Raw genomic sequence first — 19,550 nt, forward strand, 5'->3', positions numbered from 1 at the left:
TGGCGTCGCTCGGTAACCACGGAGACACCCTTTCCCCTCCCGTTTTCCAGCTGTAGAAGCTATAAACTACGATTCCCATCAGCCAATTTCCTCTTCTTGACGGCGAGTTTAGATTTGGCTTTCGGCCAGCGCAACGCCGCCGCGGTGAACAACGGGAGTTGTGGTTCGCAGTGCGGCCTCTCTTCTTGCTGGGGGAAGCTCCAGAACTACAAATCCCATGAGCCAGTGGGCTCACGCATGGAACAGCGGGTCCACCCTGGCCTCCTGCCTGTGCCTAAGAGGTAAGAGAGGGCGGGGGGAAGGAAGAGGAGGCGGGATCCGGGCGCTGCGTTGGCTGAGGCCTGGCACCAAGGGGGCGGCCCCGGCGGAGTGCTGACCTAGTGGCCCACGGCGATTATGGACTCAGCTGAGGCGGTGCTGCAGGAAAAAGCCCTCAAGTTTATGGTGAGGAGAAGGTGCAGGCCGGGGAACGGTGGAGGTAGTGGCGTTGGCGGCATCGCTAACGTTCGGCCTGGGCCGCCCGCCCGCGGAAGGAGTGAACAGCAGGACCTTGGGCCGAGGCCGGCGGCGGGGGCGCCTAAGTGGACCGTACTGGAGCTCCTGGGAGGCTGGAGGGGCTTGCGGAGAGGAGTCGGGGGTGGGGGTCAGCAGCTCCGCCATCTTGTGGATGAGAGGCCAAGTGACAGCAGGAGCTTAATCGGGGAGGGGTCCCTGGGCGGCGCACGGAGCCCTGGAGGGAAAGGGGCGTGGGGACAGTTACTGAAGAGCTGAGGAAGTACGGAGGAGAGGCGCTGTGAGACTGCTGGCAGGGCCTTCCCGGTGTCAGGGTTACGGGTAAGGCCCGGGAGAGGAGGTGCATTCAGGAATGGGGAAGAGGAGCTCGGGATAGTGGGGGGAAAGCTAATGCGGAGTGGGGCGCGGGGGAGACCAGGCTGGATGCAGATGGATCTAAAGATGGAGGAGAGAAAGCCAGGGCTGGTGGGAAGCTTGTAGTTTTAGGGTGAGGTGAGAAGAGAGAGTGTTTGCCTTCAGGGTGCAGTAACAGCTTGGCCAAACTAATGTTGACAAACTCTGTAAAGAAATAGGCCTTATTTAGGAAGATACTCTCTGGGGATGGGGACCTAGGGCTATGGTGACAGTCTCTGGGAAAGGAAAGGGGTGTTGACTGTGAGCCAGAATTACAAATGTTATAAAAAAGATACATAACTCTGCGTGGAAAGGAAAAGCCAAATATTGTAGTAAGGGCGACGTGGTGAAAAGCAAGAGGTTGGCTGGTCAGGGAAATACAGGTACAGGAGATTAGAAGCAAAATTAATATCAAATGGGGTAAAACTAAACAAAGCTGAGTGCTAAATTGTAGAGATAGTAAAATATGGGGGCCAGGTACTCTATCACTTTATGGGAAAGGAAAATCCTTGGAGATTAGAATGGCAAAACCCTTAAGAAGTGATGAGATCAGAGGAGAATCCAGGATAAGAGGGAATGTAGCTAGTGAGGAATGGGAGATGTTATGATTGGTGGTTGTTTACTAGTTGCTTACCAGTTTTAGGTGGAAGCACAGTATGAGCTGGATTGGATTTTGTAGGTGTGTTTAAATTCTTTGGAGCCTGGTTTTTTTAACTTTGTATCATGCTTTCCTTCTGTTGTGGTTATGCTTGGCAAATTTGTGTAGTATGATATTTGATGCTTTTAATCTGATGTTTCTTATATCCTAGGTGTAAAACCAGATTCTGAGGTTACAGCTAAAGAATGATGGAATGCATAGACTTATAAACAGGTGGTCTTAGGGATATTGATGTTATTTGCAGTTGAGTCTTGCTTTTTCAGGTGTAATTTATAACGAGTCACTCCTAATCTTGTTTCTTTGTCAGATAGTTATTTTGTATCTGCCTGAAATACCAAAACAAATGTAAATTAACATGGACACTAACCTAACAGAATCTAGGCTTTACACTGCACTATTTACAAGAATATTTTTTCAGAGATTGGTCAATTTTACTAAAACTATTTATTTTGTATTAGTGCTTTCAGAAACATCTAATGTTTGAGTGTATCATTAATAAAAATTAATTAGACCTGAAGAAGGTTCTTGAATTTCTGCTCATTGTTGAGATTCGACAATTTAAGAGACTTTGACATTTTTTGGACATTTAGAAGTAAGACGAAGTTGCTTTAAATCTACAGACATTTAGGGGTTGACTCAGTCCTCATCTTGACACTTGTGTCAGATTTATGGAATAATGTAATTTACAGATCATAAAGAGACATTATGAGATCATCTTTTTTACTCCCCATTAGACCTCAGGTTAGGAATACTCTCAAACTACTTGATCTCTGCTTTGTACCAGTGAGTTATGTTTCGATAATGGTCTCCTGATTGAGTTAAAGTGAACCTGGAGATGACCGCGTAGTAGTTTGCAGCTTTTCGGGCACCACACATTATTAAATATTGAGTCAGTTTCCATAGAGAGAAGTCAATTTTTTCTTTAATTTTAGTTACTTTCACTTTTGACCTTGCCTGCTATTGTGGCTGCTGTTTGAGAGAAGGTTAACTGGAAGAGTGTCAGGACGAATACCTTAATAACTGAAGCGGAGAACAGAGTTAGAGATTTGACACTCGTTTTCAGCTCACAGTCTTACTATTACTCTGAGTAAGTCATAGTCCTATTTACCCTGCTACCCTATCTGTTTACTCAGTTAATTTTGAGATAGGAAGGTATTTTATTTGTGCTTGAACCAATAAGTAGTGTACAATACAAACGTGGAAGGGCTATCCTCCTAATCAAATTAAAATTTTTGCATAGCATCTGGCTTTATTTTGGCCTTCCTCCTCTGCTCAATTGTGAATTGTGAATGACAGTTTTTGTAGGGATTCCCTGATTTCCATAGTTTAAGAAAATGTAAGTTTGTTTGAAATGTAAACATGAAATGGATATTCTCTTTCCTGAATTTTTCTCCTTACTACATTAATACAGTGCTTCGATTAGGAATTTTACAGTAAAATATTAATAAGACCTGCTAATTCAGAGTTGACCATAATTCACACGTGGTCTAGACTTAAAAGTTTACCCTTGGGTACTTGTGAAAAATCGTTTAAGCAGAATGTTTAACTTCTAGAAACAAATGATATTAAAACAGCTTACATTTAATAACCTATATGCTTATACCTCATTCAGCTTTAGCAGTTCCTCAAGGACCTTTCCTAATACTTCCTTGGTCAACAAAATTATAATTCAGAAAAGTTAAATAGGAACTGGAAGAAGATCTGGAAAGAGAAATGAAAATTATTAAGTGAATGTAGACACCATTTTATAATGCTATCTATATATATGCTATATATACTCTATATATACATACATTTGTATATATTTAAAAATAAGCATATATATTTTTTTTGGAAGTCATTTTGAGTTTTATTATGTTCTATAATTTTTTAAAATTAAGGTATCATTGATGTACCATCTTATGAATGTTTCACATGAGCAACATTGTGGTTTCAACATTCACCCATATTATCAAATCCCCTGCCACCCCATTACAGTCACTGTCCATCAGTGTAGTAAGATGCTATAGAGTCATTGCTTGTCTTCTATGTGCTGTACTGCCTTCCCAGCAACCTACCTGTATTGTGTGTGCTAATTAAAATTCCTCTTAATCCCCTTCTTTCTCCCTGCCCACCTACCCTCCCCACCACCTTCCCTTTGGTAACCACTAGTCCCTTCTTGGAGTCTGTGGGTCTGCTGCTGTTCTGTTCCTTCAGTTTTGCTTTGTTGTTATACTACACAAATGAGTGAAATCATTTGGTATGTCTTTCTCTGCCTGGCATATTTTACTGAGCATAATACCCTCTAGCTCCATCCAGGTTGTTGCAAATGGTAGGATTTTTTTTCTTCTTATGGCTGAATAATATTCCATTGTGTATATGTACCACATCTTCTTCATTCATCTACTGATGGACACTTAGGTTGCTTTCATATCTTGGCTATTGTAAATAGTGCTGTGATAAACATAAGGGTGCATATGTCTTTTTGAATCAGAGATCTGTAAGCATATATATATATATTCTTTTTTTTGAGAGGGCATATCTTATATTTATTGATCAAATGGTTGTTAACAACAATAAAATTCTGTATAGGGGACTCAATGCACAATCATTAATCAACCCCAAGCCTAATTCTCAACAGTCTCCAATCTTCTGAGGCATAACAAACAAGTTCTTACATGGAGAACAAATTCTTACATAGTGAATAAGTTCTTACATGGTGAACAGTGCAAGGGCAGTCATCACAGAAACTTTCGGTTTTGATCACGCATTATGAACTATAAACAATCAGGTCAAATATGAATATTTGTTTGATTTTTATACTTGATTTATATGTGGATCCCACATTTCTCCCTCTATTATTATTACTATTATTATTATTTTTTAAAATAAAATGCTGAAGTGGTAGGTAGATGTAAGATAAAGGTAGAAAACTTAGTTTAGTGTTGTAAGAGAGCAAATGTAGATGATCAGGTGTGTGCCTGTAGACTATGTGTTAATCCAAGCTAGACAAGGGCAAGAAAACATCCACGGATGCAGAAGATTTCTCTCAAAACTGGGGGAGAGGTTCTAAGCCTCACCTCTGTTGATCCCCAGTTTCTCACCTGATGGCCCCCCTGCGACTGTGCCTGTCTTAGGTTGTTCCTCCCTTGAGGAATCTTACCCATCTCTGGCTAACCAGTCATCTTCTGGGGCCATACAGGGAAATGTAAAGTTGGTAAGTGAGAGAGAAGCCATATTGTTTGAAAAGGTTACCTTTTTACTTCTTTGCAGATTTATGCCCTGTGACTTCTATGCCCAGCATTTGTCTTGAGGTATCTTTAGCACTTGGAGGAATTATGATACTCGGTAAATTCGATATGAGGCACAAATTCTATTTCAGGCTTGTAATTAGGAAGGAAGAAGAAAAGCTATAGAGGTAGCAGACGGAAGAAAACATGGGAAGATTAATTATTTCTTTGACATATCTTCTTGTAGAGTAATTTAAGCATGTATAGGTTTTTTTTTTTTTTTTTTTTTACATTTATTTTTCATTTTTATTTTCTTGGCAGTCCCATTAGATTTCTTTTTTTTTTTTTTTTAAATAATTATTTTTTATTGAAGGGTAGTTCACGCACAGTATTACATTACATTAGTTTCAAGTGTACAACACAGTAGTAGAACATTTATATACATAATTCTAGGTTCCAGCTATCACCCTACCAAGCTGTTACAATATCTTGACTATATTCCTTATGCTATACATTACATCCCGGTTACTTATTTATTTTACCATTGGAAGTCTGTCCTTTTTTTTTTTTTTTTTTTTTTTTTTTTTTTGTGAGGGCATCTCTCATATTTATTGATCAAATGGTTGTTAACGACAATAAAATTCTGTATAGGGGAGTCAATGCTCAATGCACAATCATTAATCCACCCCAAGCCTAATTTTCATCAGTCTCCAATCTTCTGAGGCATAACAAACAAGTTCTGACATGTAGAACAAATTCTTACATAATGAATAAGTTACATAGTGAACAGTACAAGGGCAGTCATCACAGAAACTTTCGGTTTTGCTCATGCATTATGAACTATAAACAGTCAGTTCAAATATGAATACTCATTTGGTTTTTATACTTGATTTATATGTGGATACCACATTTCTCTCTTTATTATTATTATTTTTAATAAAATGCTGAAGTGGTAGGTAGATACAAGATAAAGGTAGAAAACAGTTTAGTGTTGTAAGAGAGCAAATGTAGATGATCAGGTGTGTGCCTGTAGACTATGTGTTCATCCAAGCTAGACCAGGGCAATAAAACATCCACGTATGCCGAAGATTTCTCTCAGAACAGGGGGGGTGAGGTTCTAAGCCTCACCTCTGTTGATCCCCAATTTCTCACCTGATGGCCCCCCTGCGACTGTGCCTGTCTTAGGTTGTTCCTCCCTTGAGGAATCTTAACCTGTCTCTGGGTAACCAGTCATCTTCCGGGGCCAAACAGGGAAATGTGAAGTTGGTAAGTGAGAGGGAAGCCTTATTGTTTGAAAAGGTTAGCTTTTTACTTCTTTACATATTTATGCCCTGTGGCTTCTATGCCCAGCATTTGTCTTGAGGTATCTTTACCACTTGGAAGAATTATGATACTCAGTAAATTTGATATGAGGCACGAATTCTATTTAAGGGTTGTAATTAGGAAGGAAGAAGAAAAGCTATAGAAGTAGCAGGCGGAAGAAAACATGGGAAGATTGATTATTTCTTTGACATATCTTCTTGTAGAGTAACTTCAGCATACATAGGTTTTAAGCTACTACTTAAATTGCGCACACACATTAACATAATAGGAGTATAGTTACATAACCAAAGCATACCTGTAATTACCAGCCATCTCCAGTGAAACCAAGAAAACCAGTTAGGCACCTTAGGCATTTGTGAAAACTTATCTATGATATGGTGGATATTGTCCAACTGAACTTGAACAGTCTGAGAGAAATCAGACAAATTAAAACAACCCATTCCTGGGGACTGTTCACATGCCATATGTTCTTTTAACAGTAAATAGTCTGTAGTTGTAAGACTTTGGAGCGCTACAATTTGCACTTCTCCAAATTCTTGGTTGAGTTCCAACAGTATAGATCCAGTCAAATTTGTTGTTTTACTGTATGCACAGGCCAGCTTAGATATCTCCTTCCTCATTCCCATGGCAAGTCCAGGAACTGGTGGGATGAGTGCATCTACAGCTGTAGCAGTGCGTGGATCTTTGTTGGGGTTTTTTGATGATCATCTTCTGGCATGAGTCTTCCAGAGAGTGCAGATGTTGGAAGTTCTTTTTCATATCGTATCTTAGTTCATTTTCGGGGTAGCCCAATTAGGCTTTGATCCTCTGTATAAACACAAACAGACCCTTTGCCTACACTTTTATATGCCCTTTATACCCTTGTGTAGAACTCGTTGGAGGTTACCACACAGGAACTGCCCTCTTTTCTTTTTTTTTTTTGCTTTATTTTTGGTATCACTAATCTACACTTACATGACGAATATTATGTTTACTAGGCTCTCCCCTATACCAGGTCCCCCCTATAAACCCCTTTACAGTCACTGTCCATCAGCATAGCAAAATGTTGTAGAATCACTACTTGCCTTCTCTGTGTTGTACAGCCCTCCCTTTTCTCCTACCCCCCCATGCATGTTAATCTTAATACCCCCCTACTTCTCCCCCCCTTATCCCTCCCTACCCACCCATCCTCCCCAGTCCCTTTCCCTTTGGTACCTGTTAGTCCATTCTTGAGTTCTGTGATTCTGCTGCTGTTTTGTTCCTTCAGTTTTTCCTTTGTTCTTATATTCCACAGATAAGTGAAATCATTTGGTATTTCTCTTTCTCCACTTGGCTTGTTTCACTGAGCATAATACCCTCCAGCTCCATCCATGTTGCTGCAAATGATTGGATTTGCCCTTTTCTTATGGCTGAGTAGTATTCCATTGTGTATATGTACCACATCTTCTTTATCCTTTCATCTATTGATGGACATTTAGGTTGCTTCCAATTCTTGGCTATTGTAAATAGTGCTGCGATAAACATAGGGGTGCATCTGTCTTTCTCAAACTTGATTGCTGCGTTCTTAGGGTAAATTCCTAGGAGTGGAATTCCTGGGTCAAATGGTAAGTCTGTTTTGAGCATTTTGATGTACCTCCATACTGCTTTCCACAATGGTTGAACTAACTTACATTCCCACCAGCAGTGTAGGAGGGTTCCCCTTTCTCCACAGCCTCGCCAACATTTGTTGTTGTTTGTCTTTTGGATGGCAGCCATCCTTACTGGTGTGAGGTGATACCTCATTGTAGTTTTAATTTGCATTTCTCTGATAATTAGCGATGTGGAGCATCTTTTCATGTGTCTGTTGGCCATCTGTATTTCTTTTTTGGAGAACTGTCTGTTCAGTTCCTCTGCCCATTTTTTAATTGGGTTATTTGTTTTTTGTTTGTTGAGGCGTGTGAGCTCCTTATATATTCTGGACGTCAAGCCTTTATCGGATGTGTCATTTTCAAATATATTCTCCCATACTGTAGGGATCCTTCTTGTTCTATTGATGGTGTCTTTTGCTGTACAGAAGCTTTTCAGCTTAATATAGTCCCACTTACTCATTTTTGCTGTTGTTTTCCTTGCCCGGGGAGATATGTTCAAGAAGAGGTCACTCATGTTTATGTCTAAGAGGTTTTCGCCTATGTTTTCTTCCAAGAGTTTAATGGTTTCATGGCTTACATTCAGGTCTTTGATCCATTTTGAATTTACTTTTGTATATGGGCTTAGACAATGGTCCAGTTTCATTCTCTTACATGCAGCTGCCAGTTTTGCCAGCACCATCTGTTGAAGAGACTGTCATTTCGCCATTGTATGCCCTTGGCTCCTTTATCAAATATTAATTGACAATATATTTTGGGTTAATGTCTGGAGTCTCTAGTCTGTTCCACTGGTCTGTGGCTCTGTTCTTGTGCCAGTACCAAATTGTCTTGATTACTATGGCTTTATAATAGAGCTTGACACTGGGGAGTGAGATCCCCCTACTTTATTCTTCTTTCTCAGGATAGCTTTGGCTATTCGGGGTCTTTGGTGTTTCCATATGAATTTTTGAATTATTTGTTCCAGTTCATTGAAGAATGTTGCTGTTAGTTTCATAGGGATTGCATCAAATCTGTATATTGCTTTGGGCAGGATGGCCATTTTGACGATATTAATTCTTCCTAGCCACGAGCATGGGATGAGTTTCCATCTGTTAGTGTCCCCTTTAATTTCTCTTAAGAGTGACTTGTAGTTTTCAGGGTATAGGTCTTTCACTTCTTTGGTTAGGTTTATTCCTAGGTATTTCATTCTTTTTGATGCAATTGTGAATGGAATTGTTTTCCTGATTTCTCTTTCTATTGGTTCATTGTTAGTGTATAGGAAAGCCACAGATTTCTGTGTGTTAATTTTGTATCCTGCAACTTTGCTGTATTCCGATACCAGTTCTAGTAGTTTTGGGGTGGAGTCTTTAGGGTTTTTTATGTACAATATCATGTCATCTGCAAATAGTGACTGTTTAACTTCTTCTTTACCTATCTGGATTCCTTGTATTTCTTTGTTTTGTCTGATTGCCGTGGCTAGGACCTCCAATGCTATGTTAAATAGCAGTGGGGAGAGTGGGCATCCCTGTCTAGTTCCCGATCTCAGAGGAAATGCTTTCAGCTTCTCGCTGTTCAGTATAATGTTGGCTCTGGGTTTATCATAGATGGCCTTTATTATGTTGAGGTACTTGCCCTCTATTCCCATTTTGCTGAGAGTTTTTATCATGAATGGATGTTGAATTTTGTCAAATGCTTTTTCAGCATCTATGGAGATGATCATGTGGTTTTTGTCTTACTTTTTGTTGATGTGGTGGATGATGTTGATGGATTTTCGAATGTTGTACCATCCTTGCATCCCTGGGATGAATCCCACTTGGTCATGGTGCATGATCCTTTTGATATACTTTTGAATTCGGTTTGCTAATATTTTATTAAGTATTTTTGCATCTACATTCATTAGGGATATTGGTCTGTAGTTTTCTTTTTTTGGTGGGGTCTTTGCCTGGTTTTGGTATTAGGGTGATGTTAGCTTCATAAAATGAGTTTGGGAGTATCCCCTCCTCCTCTATTTTTTGGAAAACTTTAAGGAGAATGGGTATTATGTCTTCTCTCTGTGTCTGATAAAATTCCAAGGTAAATCCGTCCGGCCCGGGTGTTTTGTTCTTGGGTAGTTTTTTGATTACTGTTTCAATTTCTTTGCTAGTAATCGGTTTGTTTAACTTTTGTGTTTCTTCCTTGGTCACTTGTGGAAGGTTGTATTTTTCTAGGAAGTTGTCCATTTCTTCTAGGTTTTCCAGTTTGTTGGCATATAGGTTTTCATAGTAGTCTTTAATAATTCTTTGTATTTCTGTGGAGTCTGTCGTGATTTTTCCATTCTCATTTGTGATTCTGTTGATTTGTATTGATTCTCTTTTTCTCTTAATAAGTATGGCTAGAGGCTTATCTATTTTGTTTATTTTCTCAAAGAACCAGCTCTTGGTTTCGTTGATTTTTGCTATTGTTTTATTATTCTCAATTTTGTTTATTTCTTCTCTGATCTTTATTATGTCCCTCCTTCTGCTGACTTTAGGCCTCATTTGTTCTTCTTTTTCCAATTTCGATAATTGTGATGTTAGACTATTCATTTGGGATTGTTCTTGCCTCTTCAAGTGTGCCTGGATCGCTATATACTTTCCTCTTAAGACTGCTTTCGCTGTGTCCCACAGAAGTTGGGGCTTTGTGTTATTGTTGTCATTTGTTTCTATATATTCCTTGATCTCTATTTTAATTTGTTCGTTGATCCATTGATTATTTAGGAGCATGTTGTTAAGCCTCCATGTGTTTGTGAGCCTTTTTGTTTTCTTTGTAGAATTTATTTCTAGTTTTATACCTTTGTGGTCTGAAAAGTTGGTTGGTAGAATTTCAATATTTTGGATTTTGCTGAGGCTCTTTTTGTGGCCTAGTATGTGGTCTATTCTGGAGAATGTTTCATGTGCACTTGAGAAGAATGTATATCCTGTTGCTTTTGGATGTAGAGTTCTATAGATGTCTATTAGGTCCATCTGCTCTACTGTGTTGTTCAGTGCTTCCGTGTCCTTACTTATTTTCTGCCCGGTGGATCTATCCTTTGGGGTGAGTGGTGCGTTGAAGTCTCCTAGAATGAATGCATTGCAGTCTATTTCCCCCTTTAGTTCTGTTAGTATTTGTTTCACATATGCTGGTGCTCCTGTGTTGGGTGCATATATATTTAGAATGGTTATATCCTCTTGTTGGGCTGAGCCCTTTATCATTATGTAGTGTCCTTCTTTATCTCTTGTTACTTTCTTTGTTTTGAAGTCTATTTTGTCTGATATTAGTACTGCAACCCCTGCTTTCTTCTCACTGTTGTTTGCCTGAAATATGTTTTTCCATCCCTTGACTTTTAGTCTGTACATGTCTTTGGGTTTGAGGTGAGTTTCTTGTAAGCAGCATATAGATGGGTCTTGCTTTTTTATCCATTCTATTACTCTGTGTCTTTTGATTGGTGCATTCAGCCCATTAACATTTAGGGTGACTATTGAAAGATATGTACTTATTGCCATTGCAGGCTTTAAATTCGTGGTTACCAAAGGTTCAAGGTTAGCCTCTTTAGTATCTTACTGTCTAACTTAGCTTGCTTATTGAGCTGTTACATACACTGTCTGGAGATTCTTTTCTTCTCTCCCTTCTTATTCTTCCTCCTCCATTCTTCATATGTTGGGTGTTTTGTTCTGTTCTCTATCTAGGAGTGCTCCCATCTAGAGCAGTCCCTGTAAGATGTCCTGTAGAGGTAGTTTGTGGGAAGCAAATTCCCTCATCTTTTGTTTGTCTGGGAATTGTTTAATCCCTCCATCATATTTAAATGATATTCGTGCTGGATACAGTATCCTTGGTTCAAGGCCTTTCTGTTTCATTGCATTAAATATATCATAACATTCTCTTCTGGCCTGTAGGGTTTCTGTCGAGAAGTCTGATGTTAGCCTGATGGGTTTTCCTTTACACGTGACCTTTTTCTCTCTAGCTGCCTTTAAAACTCTTTCCTTGTCCTTGATCTTTGCCATTTTAATTATTATGTGTTTTGGTGTTGTCCTCCTTTGGATCCTTTCTGTTGGGGATTCTGTGTATTTCCGTGGTCTGTTCTATTATTTCCTCCCCTAGTTTGGGGAAGTTTTCAGCAATTATTTCTTCCAAGATACTTTCCATCCCTTTTCCTCTCTCTTCTTCTTCTCGTACCCCTATAATATAGATATTGTTCCTTTTTGGATTGGTCACACAGTTCTCTTAATATTGTTTCATTCCTGGAGATCCTTTTATCTCTCTCTATGTCAGCTTCTATGCGTTCCTGTTCTCTGGTTTCAATTCCATCAATGGCCTCTTGCATCTTATCCATTCTGCTTATAAATCCTTCCAGAGTTTGTTTCATTTCTGTAATCTCCTTTCTGACATCTGTCATCTCCCTCCGGACTTCATCCCATTTCTCTTGCGTATTTCTCTGCATCTCTGTCAGCATGTTTATGATTTTTATTTTGAATTCTTTGTCAGGAAGACTGGTTAGGTCTGTCTCCTTCTCTGGTGTCTCTGTGATCTTGGTTTGCCTGTAATTTTGTCTTTTCATGGTTATAGGAATATTTTGCAGAGCTAGGACGAGTGACGGCTGGAAGAACTTCCCTTCTTGTTGGTTTGTGGCCCTCCTCTCCTGGGAGAACAGCGACCTCTAGTGGCTTGTGCTGGGTAGCTGCGTGCAGACAGGGCTTCTGCTTCCTGCCCTGCTGCTATGGCGTTTATCTCTGCTGTTGCTGTAGGCGTGGCCTGGCTTGGGCTGCTGCTCCAAAGTGGTGGAGTTGCGTTGGAGGGGGAGCCGCTGGGAGGCTATTTATGTCTGTAAGGGGACTCCGTGCTCCCTGCAGCCCAAGGGGTTAGGGTGCCCAGAGATCCCCGGTTTCCCTACCTCTCGATTAAGTGTCCCGCCCTGCCCCTTTAAGACTTCCAAAAAGCACCCGCCAAAACAAAACAACGACCACAAAAAAAAAATTAATTAATTAAAAAAATAAATAAATAAAAATGGCCGCTTGTTTTTCTTTATTCTCCGGCGCCAGCCTCAGGCACCTGCTCACCGGTCTTGCTGCCCTGTTTCCCTAGTATTGGGGTCCCTATCCCTTTAAGACTTCCAAAAAGCGCTCGCCAAAACAACAACAACAACAAAAAATGGCCGCTTGCTTTTCTTATGTCCTCTGGCGCCAGGCCTCCGGTACCCGCTCACCGTTCTTGCTGCCCTGTTTCCCTAGTATCCAGGGCCCTGCGCATGCACTGTGTCTGCGCTCTGGTCGGGATGGCTGGTGCTGGGTGTTCAGCAGTCCTGGGCTCCCTCTCCTTCCCGCTCTGCCTGCTCTTCTCCCGCCGGGAGCTGGAGGGAGGGGTGCTCGCCTCCCGCGGGGCCGGAGCTTGTATCTTACCTCCTTCGCGAGGCGCTGGGTTCTGGCAGGTGTGGATGTGGTCTGGATGTTGTCCTGTGTCCTCTGGTTTTTATTCTAGGAAAAGTTGTCTTTCTTATATTTTAATAGATATATGTGTTTTTGGGAGGAGATTTCCGCTGCTCTACTCATGCCGCCATCTTGGCTCCTGTAAGCATATTTTTAAAAAATATATGGAGAATGGAAAGACAAGCTGAGGGATGAATTTGAAGTTTTATTTTTAAAAATGGACAGGATAAACTAGTTCCAGAATCTTAGAACTGGGGAAACATTTGTAACTTGGATGAAATAATTTTAGGGCATATAAAATAGTTTTTAATAGATTTGATAAATGAAACATAAAAGGTAACTTGCCATCTCTTACTACGCTGATGGACAGTGACTGCAGTGGGGTGTGGGGGAGGCTTGGTAATATGGGTGAATGTAGTAACCACAATGTTTTTCACGTGAGACCTTCATAAGAGTGTATGTCAATGATACATTAAAAAAAAAAAAAGGTTAACTTGCCATCTAACAAACCACCCCAAAATTTAGTAGCTTAAAAAACAATTAGCTATTTCTCTCATCTGTGGTTGACTGGTGGGTTTTTTGTTGTACTTGGTGTTGTCTAGGGTGCCAGCATGGCTGGAATGTTCATAATGGTCACACTCATGTGGCAGGCCACACTGGCTGAGAGTTCAGCTAGTGCCAGAGGCCTTCAGTCCTCCTTTATGTGGGCCTCCTTTTTTCCACACGGCCTTTGGATTTCCTTAAAGCATGGTGTCTGGGTTCTAAGAAGGAGCATACAGAAAATATAAGCCAGTAAGCCCGTTCTCCTTTAAGTCCTAAATTTGGAAGTCTGAGAATGTCATTATTGGTCAAAGATAGTCAAGACCAGGGCAGAATAAGAGAGGAAATAATCTCTGCCTGTAGATAAGAAGAGTGGTATGCGTGAACATAGAGGGGGAAATTGCTAGGGGCCATGTCCTTTTTTGATATTGCCGGTGGTAGATGCTATTCTAGTTGGATGTTTAGGCTAAAAATACAGATGGGATCAGCCAAATTTATGGGTGATAACAGAGACATCTTTTTTTTTTTTGAGGTTAACTTCTTAAGGAACTAACATGATCTCTTGCATGACTTGCCTTAGTAATGTTACTGTGGAGATAATACTGGGTGAATTAATATGATTCAGTAACTTTTCTTATTTGCTTGAGAAGCATATATATCTAAAAGCAAGAAATTGCATTGTAAAATAAATACTCAGATTTTTCACTGTGATGGGCTTTTCTTTAAATCAGTAAGATTGATTACCACCTGGTTGGATGAACATTTGAAACGAGTTCTTAGTTGTCAGAGTTTTATGTATCTCTTACCTGTTCTCAATTTAAATTAGCCTTCAGTTTCTTTTCTGGGTACTCTTATACAGGTATTAAAGTGTGGATTCAGTGTGACCAAAGAAATTGACAACAAAACATTCTTTGGGGTGAAAGGGTTTATTACTGGGCTTGTTCTCCCAGTGGTAAGTCGAGCACTAGTGTCTCTGCCTTCACCCAGAGCACTGGACCGAGCTCACTATATAGTGCAATAATAGCTTATTGTCTAAAGGTGTGGAAGTGGTAGTCTAGCAGCAGGCCAGTTATATCATCAGGTGGTTTAAGTTCAGTGAGGATCCTGGCCATAGGAACCCCAACTTCCCCACACTCCACCCCTCCAGGATTCTCGCCTTAACAATCTACACACTTTCAGTCTTCCTCAATGGTCCCTGTGCGAGAAAGCTGGAGCACTGTAACCAGATTCCACAACAGCAACAGAGGATAGCAACAACTTAGAGATAATAACAAAAATTAAGATACAACAAGATTTGGTACAGGTAACAAAAATTATAATAATCCTCAAGTCAGAGGAAGTTTCCAATCCACAAAGACCTTAGGGGCGATGAGACACATGTTTTAATGACACCAACATAGGCAAATCTTGTCCATCAGGGAGGATGCATGCAAGAGAGTGGTCCTATGATAGACTGTAGCAGGAAGGGGGTCTCTTCCAGGTCTAGTATACCATACTTTTACTCCTTTCCCCATGGGGGTTACTGAAGGGTCTATGTATAGTGCTACTGGAGGTGCATGCACTGGCCATAATGATAAAACAAAACTCCCTGATAAGATGCTCCTACCTTCTGGCTGTTCAGGATATACTACTGTGAGCTTTGGAGGCCACTCTGCTGTTATTCGAGGAATACACAGGAAGCCAGCTTCCAGGCCTTGTCCCCAAGGTGCCAGGAGAGCCAGCCATCATTGGTCCATGTGTCAAAAGGTCCAAGGCCATGTCCACTCAATGGAGTCTCTGGGGTTCAGTGCAGTTGGTACTGGCAGTAAGATACTGTTCTGGTGGTTGAACCTCGGCTTCAGTGATTCTTTCTCGGTTTGTACTTGCAGTTGTATAGGGTAGGCAGTCATATGTGTTAACATGTCTATGGGTCTCAGGACTTCCTTTCAGGGTTTCTTGTTCAAACACTAGCATGGTCCATAAGTGGACTGAGCATCCCTGCAGACGGTTGGTATCTGACTTTAGTCCAGATTTTAACAAGCCGTTGTGCTTCTCTGTCATACCTGCTGCAGTAGGATTATATGGCACATGAAACTTCTATTTGATTCCCAGCTGTTGCACCCATTTTGCAGTGTGTGTCCAGTAAAATGGGTGCCCTGATCACTCTCAGTTATCTGTGGTTAGCAATAGGTGTCAAAGAGATGCTCCAGGCCTTTTTTGGTCGTCTGATGGTCTGCACAACGAATAGGAAAAGCAACCGTAAGTCCAGTAGCTGTGTTCACACAAGTCATGGCATACCAATATCCTTCTGACACAGGTAGAGGCCCAATATAGTCTATCTGCCACCTGACGAGGGGTATAGGCCACTTAGCTATTGTCCCATGTTGCTGTGGAACTTGGTGTAAGTCACTTCTGGAGCACACGACACACTCCTGCCGGGCTCTACTAACTTCTTTGAAGGTCAAAGGCAAGCCCCACCGACGGGCTATAGCCCACATTGTCTTTTGCCCCGCATACAACAAACGCTGATGTAACCATTGGGCTACATCAGAGGCAGGCTTCCCTTCTAACCAGCGTATCTGGGCCAATTTATCTGCTTCATCATTTCCTGGGGATGCCAGTGGCAAATGACCTGTCACATGGTATACTGTAATTATTTCAGTCTGACCACAGGCCCATAAGTCTTGCCACAGTTCTTGCCCCGAAAGGGGTCAGTGACCAACCAGCCAGTTGGCATGGTACCAGGTTGGTAGCCACAGGGTCAAGCCCTGATAGACAGCCCAGCTGTCAGTGCAGACAACTATAGGGGAGGGCTCCTGGCTGATCACAAGTCACACAGCCCACAACTCTGCCCATTGGCTGCTCTTCCCCTCACCGTCTTCCATCCATATTGTCTCAGTCTTAGAATGGAAAGCTTTGGCCCTCCATTTTGGGGGCTGCCCACGGCTGGAGCCATCTGTGTACCATGCATCTTTGGGCATAGGGGCTCTTCCCTGCCAGTAAGGTCTCTCTGCTATTAATGGTTCAAAAGCAAATTCTTTCTGCTTTTCACTAGTATATGTCACTGGCCCCAATAAGTGTTGGAGTTTTTCCAGGGGCTACTAGAGAGGGCACTATGCTGCTGTAGGTAAGCACCTCACTTGGCCAGTGTGGGCATTTGTGCCACACCACTCCTTGGCTTTTGGGTCTAGTCTCCTATACACCTCAAGATGGGGTAGGTAGTTATTACCATAGTGATGTAGCCAGCAAGGCATGATACACGGCAGCCAGTTATTTTTCTGTCCTAGTGTATCATACCTCTGCCCCTTTCCAGAGTTGTGACCAGAATTCAATAGGTTGGCAAGTTCATTCAAGCCACTGCCAGAGACCCCAGCCATAACTGTCTTCAGTCACATGAACATCCAGCTCACAGGGCCTTGATGGGTCTATCACACTCAAGACCTGCATGGCCTTGACTGCCCGTTTTGCTGTACTAAAGGCAGATGCACATGTCTCATCCCAGTCCCACCTGACATCCTTTCATACCAACTGGTATAAGGGCTTCTGAATTTGTGCCAAGTGCAGGATAAACTCTCTCCAGTAGCCTAGAAGACCCAAAAACAACTGTAGCAATGCTACAGTTGTATGGGTAGGAAAGACCTGGACTTTATCTGTAGCTGCTTCTGGTATAACTTTGGTCTTACCTGACCAGATGACCCTCAAGAATTTGACAGACAAACCAGTCCCTGAACCCTTGGTACTGTTCACAACCCATCCATTCTCCTGTAGATGTTGCAGCAGTCTAGGTGCTGCACCTTCTAGATCTGAAAGAGAATTGGATGTGAGTATGACATCATCAGTATAATGGTACAGCTGCACCATTGGCGGTTTCTCCCATGTAGCCAAGTCCTAGGCTACAAGTCTGTGACAGATGGTGGGGGCTGTGGAGGTATCCCTGTGGAAAGACAGTAAAAGTCCATTGCCTTCCTTCCCACGTGAAGGCAAACTGTTCCTGACTTTCCTGCTCAATGTCAATGGAAAACAAGGCATTAACAAGATCTACCACATAATGGTATGTTCCTAGTTCATGGCTGCGGGTATCCATCAGGTCTGCAATAGAGGGGACAGCAGCATGCATAGGGGGTATGACTTTATTCAGTTCTCTGTAATCCACAGTCATATGCCAGGAGCCATCTGGCTTTTTTACTGGCCATACCGGGGAATTGAAAGAACTGTGGGTGAGCTTTATAAAGGTAATACCCACCTTTTCCAGCTCCTGGAGAGTTTCTCTAATCTCTTTATGCCCTCCAGGCAGTTTGTATTGTTTGGTATTAGTCACCTGCCGAGGCACAGGCAAAGCTATGGGTGGGTGCCTAGCATGTCCCCTCAGAACTGCCTTCACCACACATACTCTCAGTCTGAACTCATCTGCAGTGGTCTGCAAACATAGACCCTGCAGGATATCAATCCCCAAAATATACTCAGGGATGGGAGATATATACACAGTATACTCTTTTGGGGGTAGATGCCCTATTCCCAAAGGAATTTGGGCTTGTTTCACTCTGATAGCCTTACCCCTCTATCCATCTATGATAGTGGGGGTTCTGTGGAACTGCTCAGGGTTACTGTGAATCTGTGAACATTCAGCCCCTGGGTCCACCACAGCCAGGATACATTGTATGTTCACTGGGGACCAATGGATAGCTATTTCAACATGTGGCCTCTAGTCGCCCCCCTGGTCCCTCCTTGAAGACAGATACCTCGACCTTCCCCTCAGTCAAACCGTGTTTCCCAATCATCTTCCTGTCTGGGCTCAAGTGAGGTTGGCTCTCTCTCCAGAAGGGAATCTTGCAAACAAACAGGCCAGACTTGTGGCTCTGTCTCTGACCTCTGCCTCTTTGGTCTTAATGGCTGAAACTCCTGCTCTAGTTTCAGTTGTTGCTGTAGCTCTAGGAAGATCCGATTTGGCTTCCGTCTAATTTCCTTCCATCAGCTCCTGCCTGTATTAAATCAACCCACATCTGGGTTCTTTAAATTCTTCTTGTAGCCCTTTAAATTCCTCTTGTGAGTAGCAGACCTTATTCTGTGTTCTCATTGCTTCAGCCTCTCCTAAGTCTGCTACTGTATGTGTCACCTCGCTTATGGGCTGCCCTAAATGAGGGGCAATGGCCACTAGAGACCCAAAGAGGGATGTAGGAGCTGTTTGAAGCACAATATTTCTCATCCCAGTAGTGAAAATCTCTTCATCTGGGCCATATTCTCTGGACTATAGATGGCATTTCTTATGCCTAGCTCTTGTAACACCTGTTGGAGCTCAGCATACGTCTGCCATCTAACAGGAGAGGATGGTAGTTCACCCGGATTGGGCCACACAGCACGAAGTACAGCCATAAGCCAAGTGAGGAGGGAGTGACTCCCTGGGGTTTGATGTGCATTTTGTAATCGTTGCCTCAAGGAGGGCTGCACTGTCAGGGAAGCCAGCTTTCCCATCTCTGATCCCGACAGAACAATTTCATCCACCCCTAAGTCCCACAGACACAGGAGCCAAGCTGATATTGACTCTGAGGGCTTCTACCTAAACTGAGAGCCCAAATCCACCAGCTCAGCCTGAGTATAGGGGTGGAACATAGAGTGCTCCACGACCTGGGGAGGGGTCTGCTCTTCTCCTTGGGGAACTTTCAACTGCTGGGTCTTTATTTTCTTTACAACCACTGGGTGTGCTTTCAATATAGGAGGGCTCAGTGCCTCTGGCACACCCCTTCATCCTTCCCCAGCTCCTCCATATCTGGGGCTGATGGCACCTTTCTCTCCCCTCCCCGAGTGCCTCTTCTGCTCAGTCTTCAGCAGCTCTCTTACCTTCACCTCAATGCTTCGCAATGGGCATTCTCGTGCCACCTCTGCCTGTGCTTCCCTCAGGAGTTTATCTTTTTCCTGATGTCCTTTTCTTCCTTCAGAG

General features: G+C 42.3%; 1 protein-coding gene across 9 annotated transcripts in view; it reads left to right on the forward strand.

The window, feature by feature from the left end:
* Positions 1-302: 302 nt before the first annotated feature.
* The window catches only part of BTRC (beta-transducin repeat containing E3 ubiquitin protein ligase), a 271,763-nt gene continuing 252,515 nt past the window's right edge, over positions 303-19,550 (forward strand). For 4 of the 9 annotated variants that reach the window (XR_005027378.2, XM_036898776.2, XM_036898778.2 and 1 more), the window contains exon 1: positions 316-444. Coding sequence is in view for 5 of the 9 variants with exons in the window: in XM_057506235.1 (XP_057362218.1) it covers positions 397-455 (59 nt within the window). In the remaining 4 variants the exon portion in view is untranslated. Of the gene's footprint in view, positions 456-19,550 lie in introns of all 9 variants that reach the window. The other 5 variants (XM_036898777.2, XM_057506234.1, XM_036898780.2 and 2 more) reach the window with 3 other exon arrangements.

This window comes from Manis pentadactyla, chromosome 8 (assembly GCF_030020395.1).
Source record: "Manis pentadactyla isolate mManPen7 chromosome 8, mManPen7.hap1, whole genome shotgun sequence".
Lineage (NCBI taxonomy): Eukaryota > Metazoa > Chordata > Mammalia > Pholidota > Manidae > Manis > Manis pentadactyla.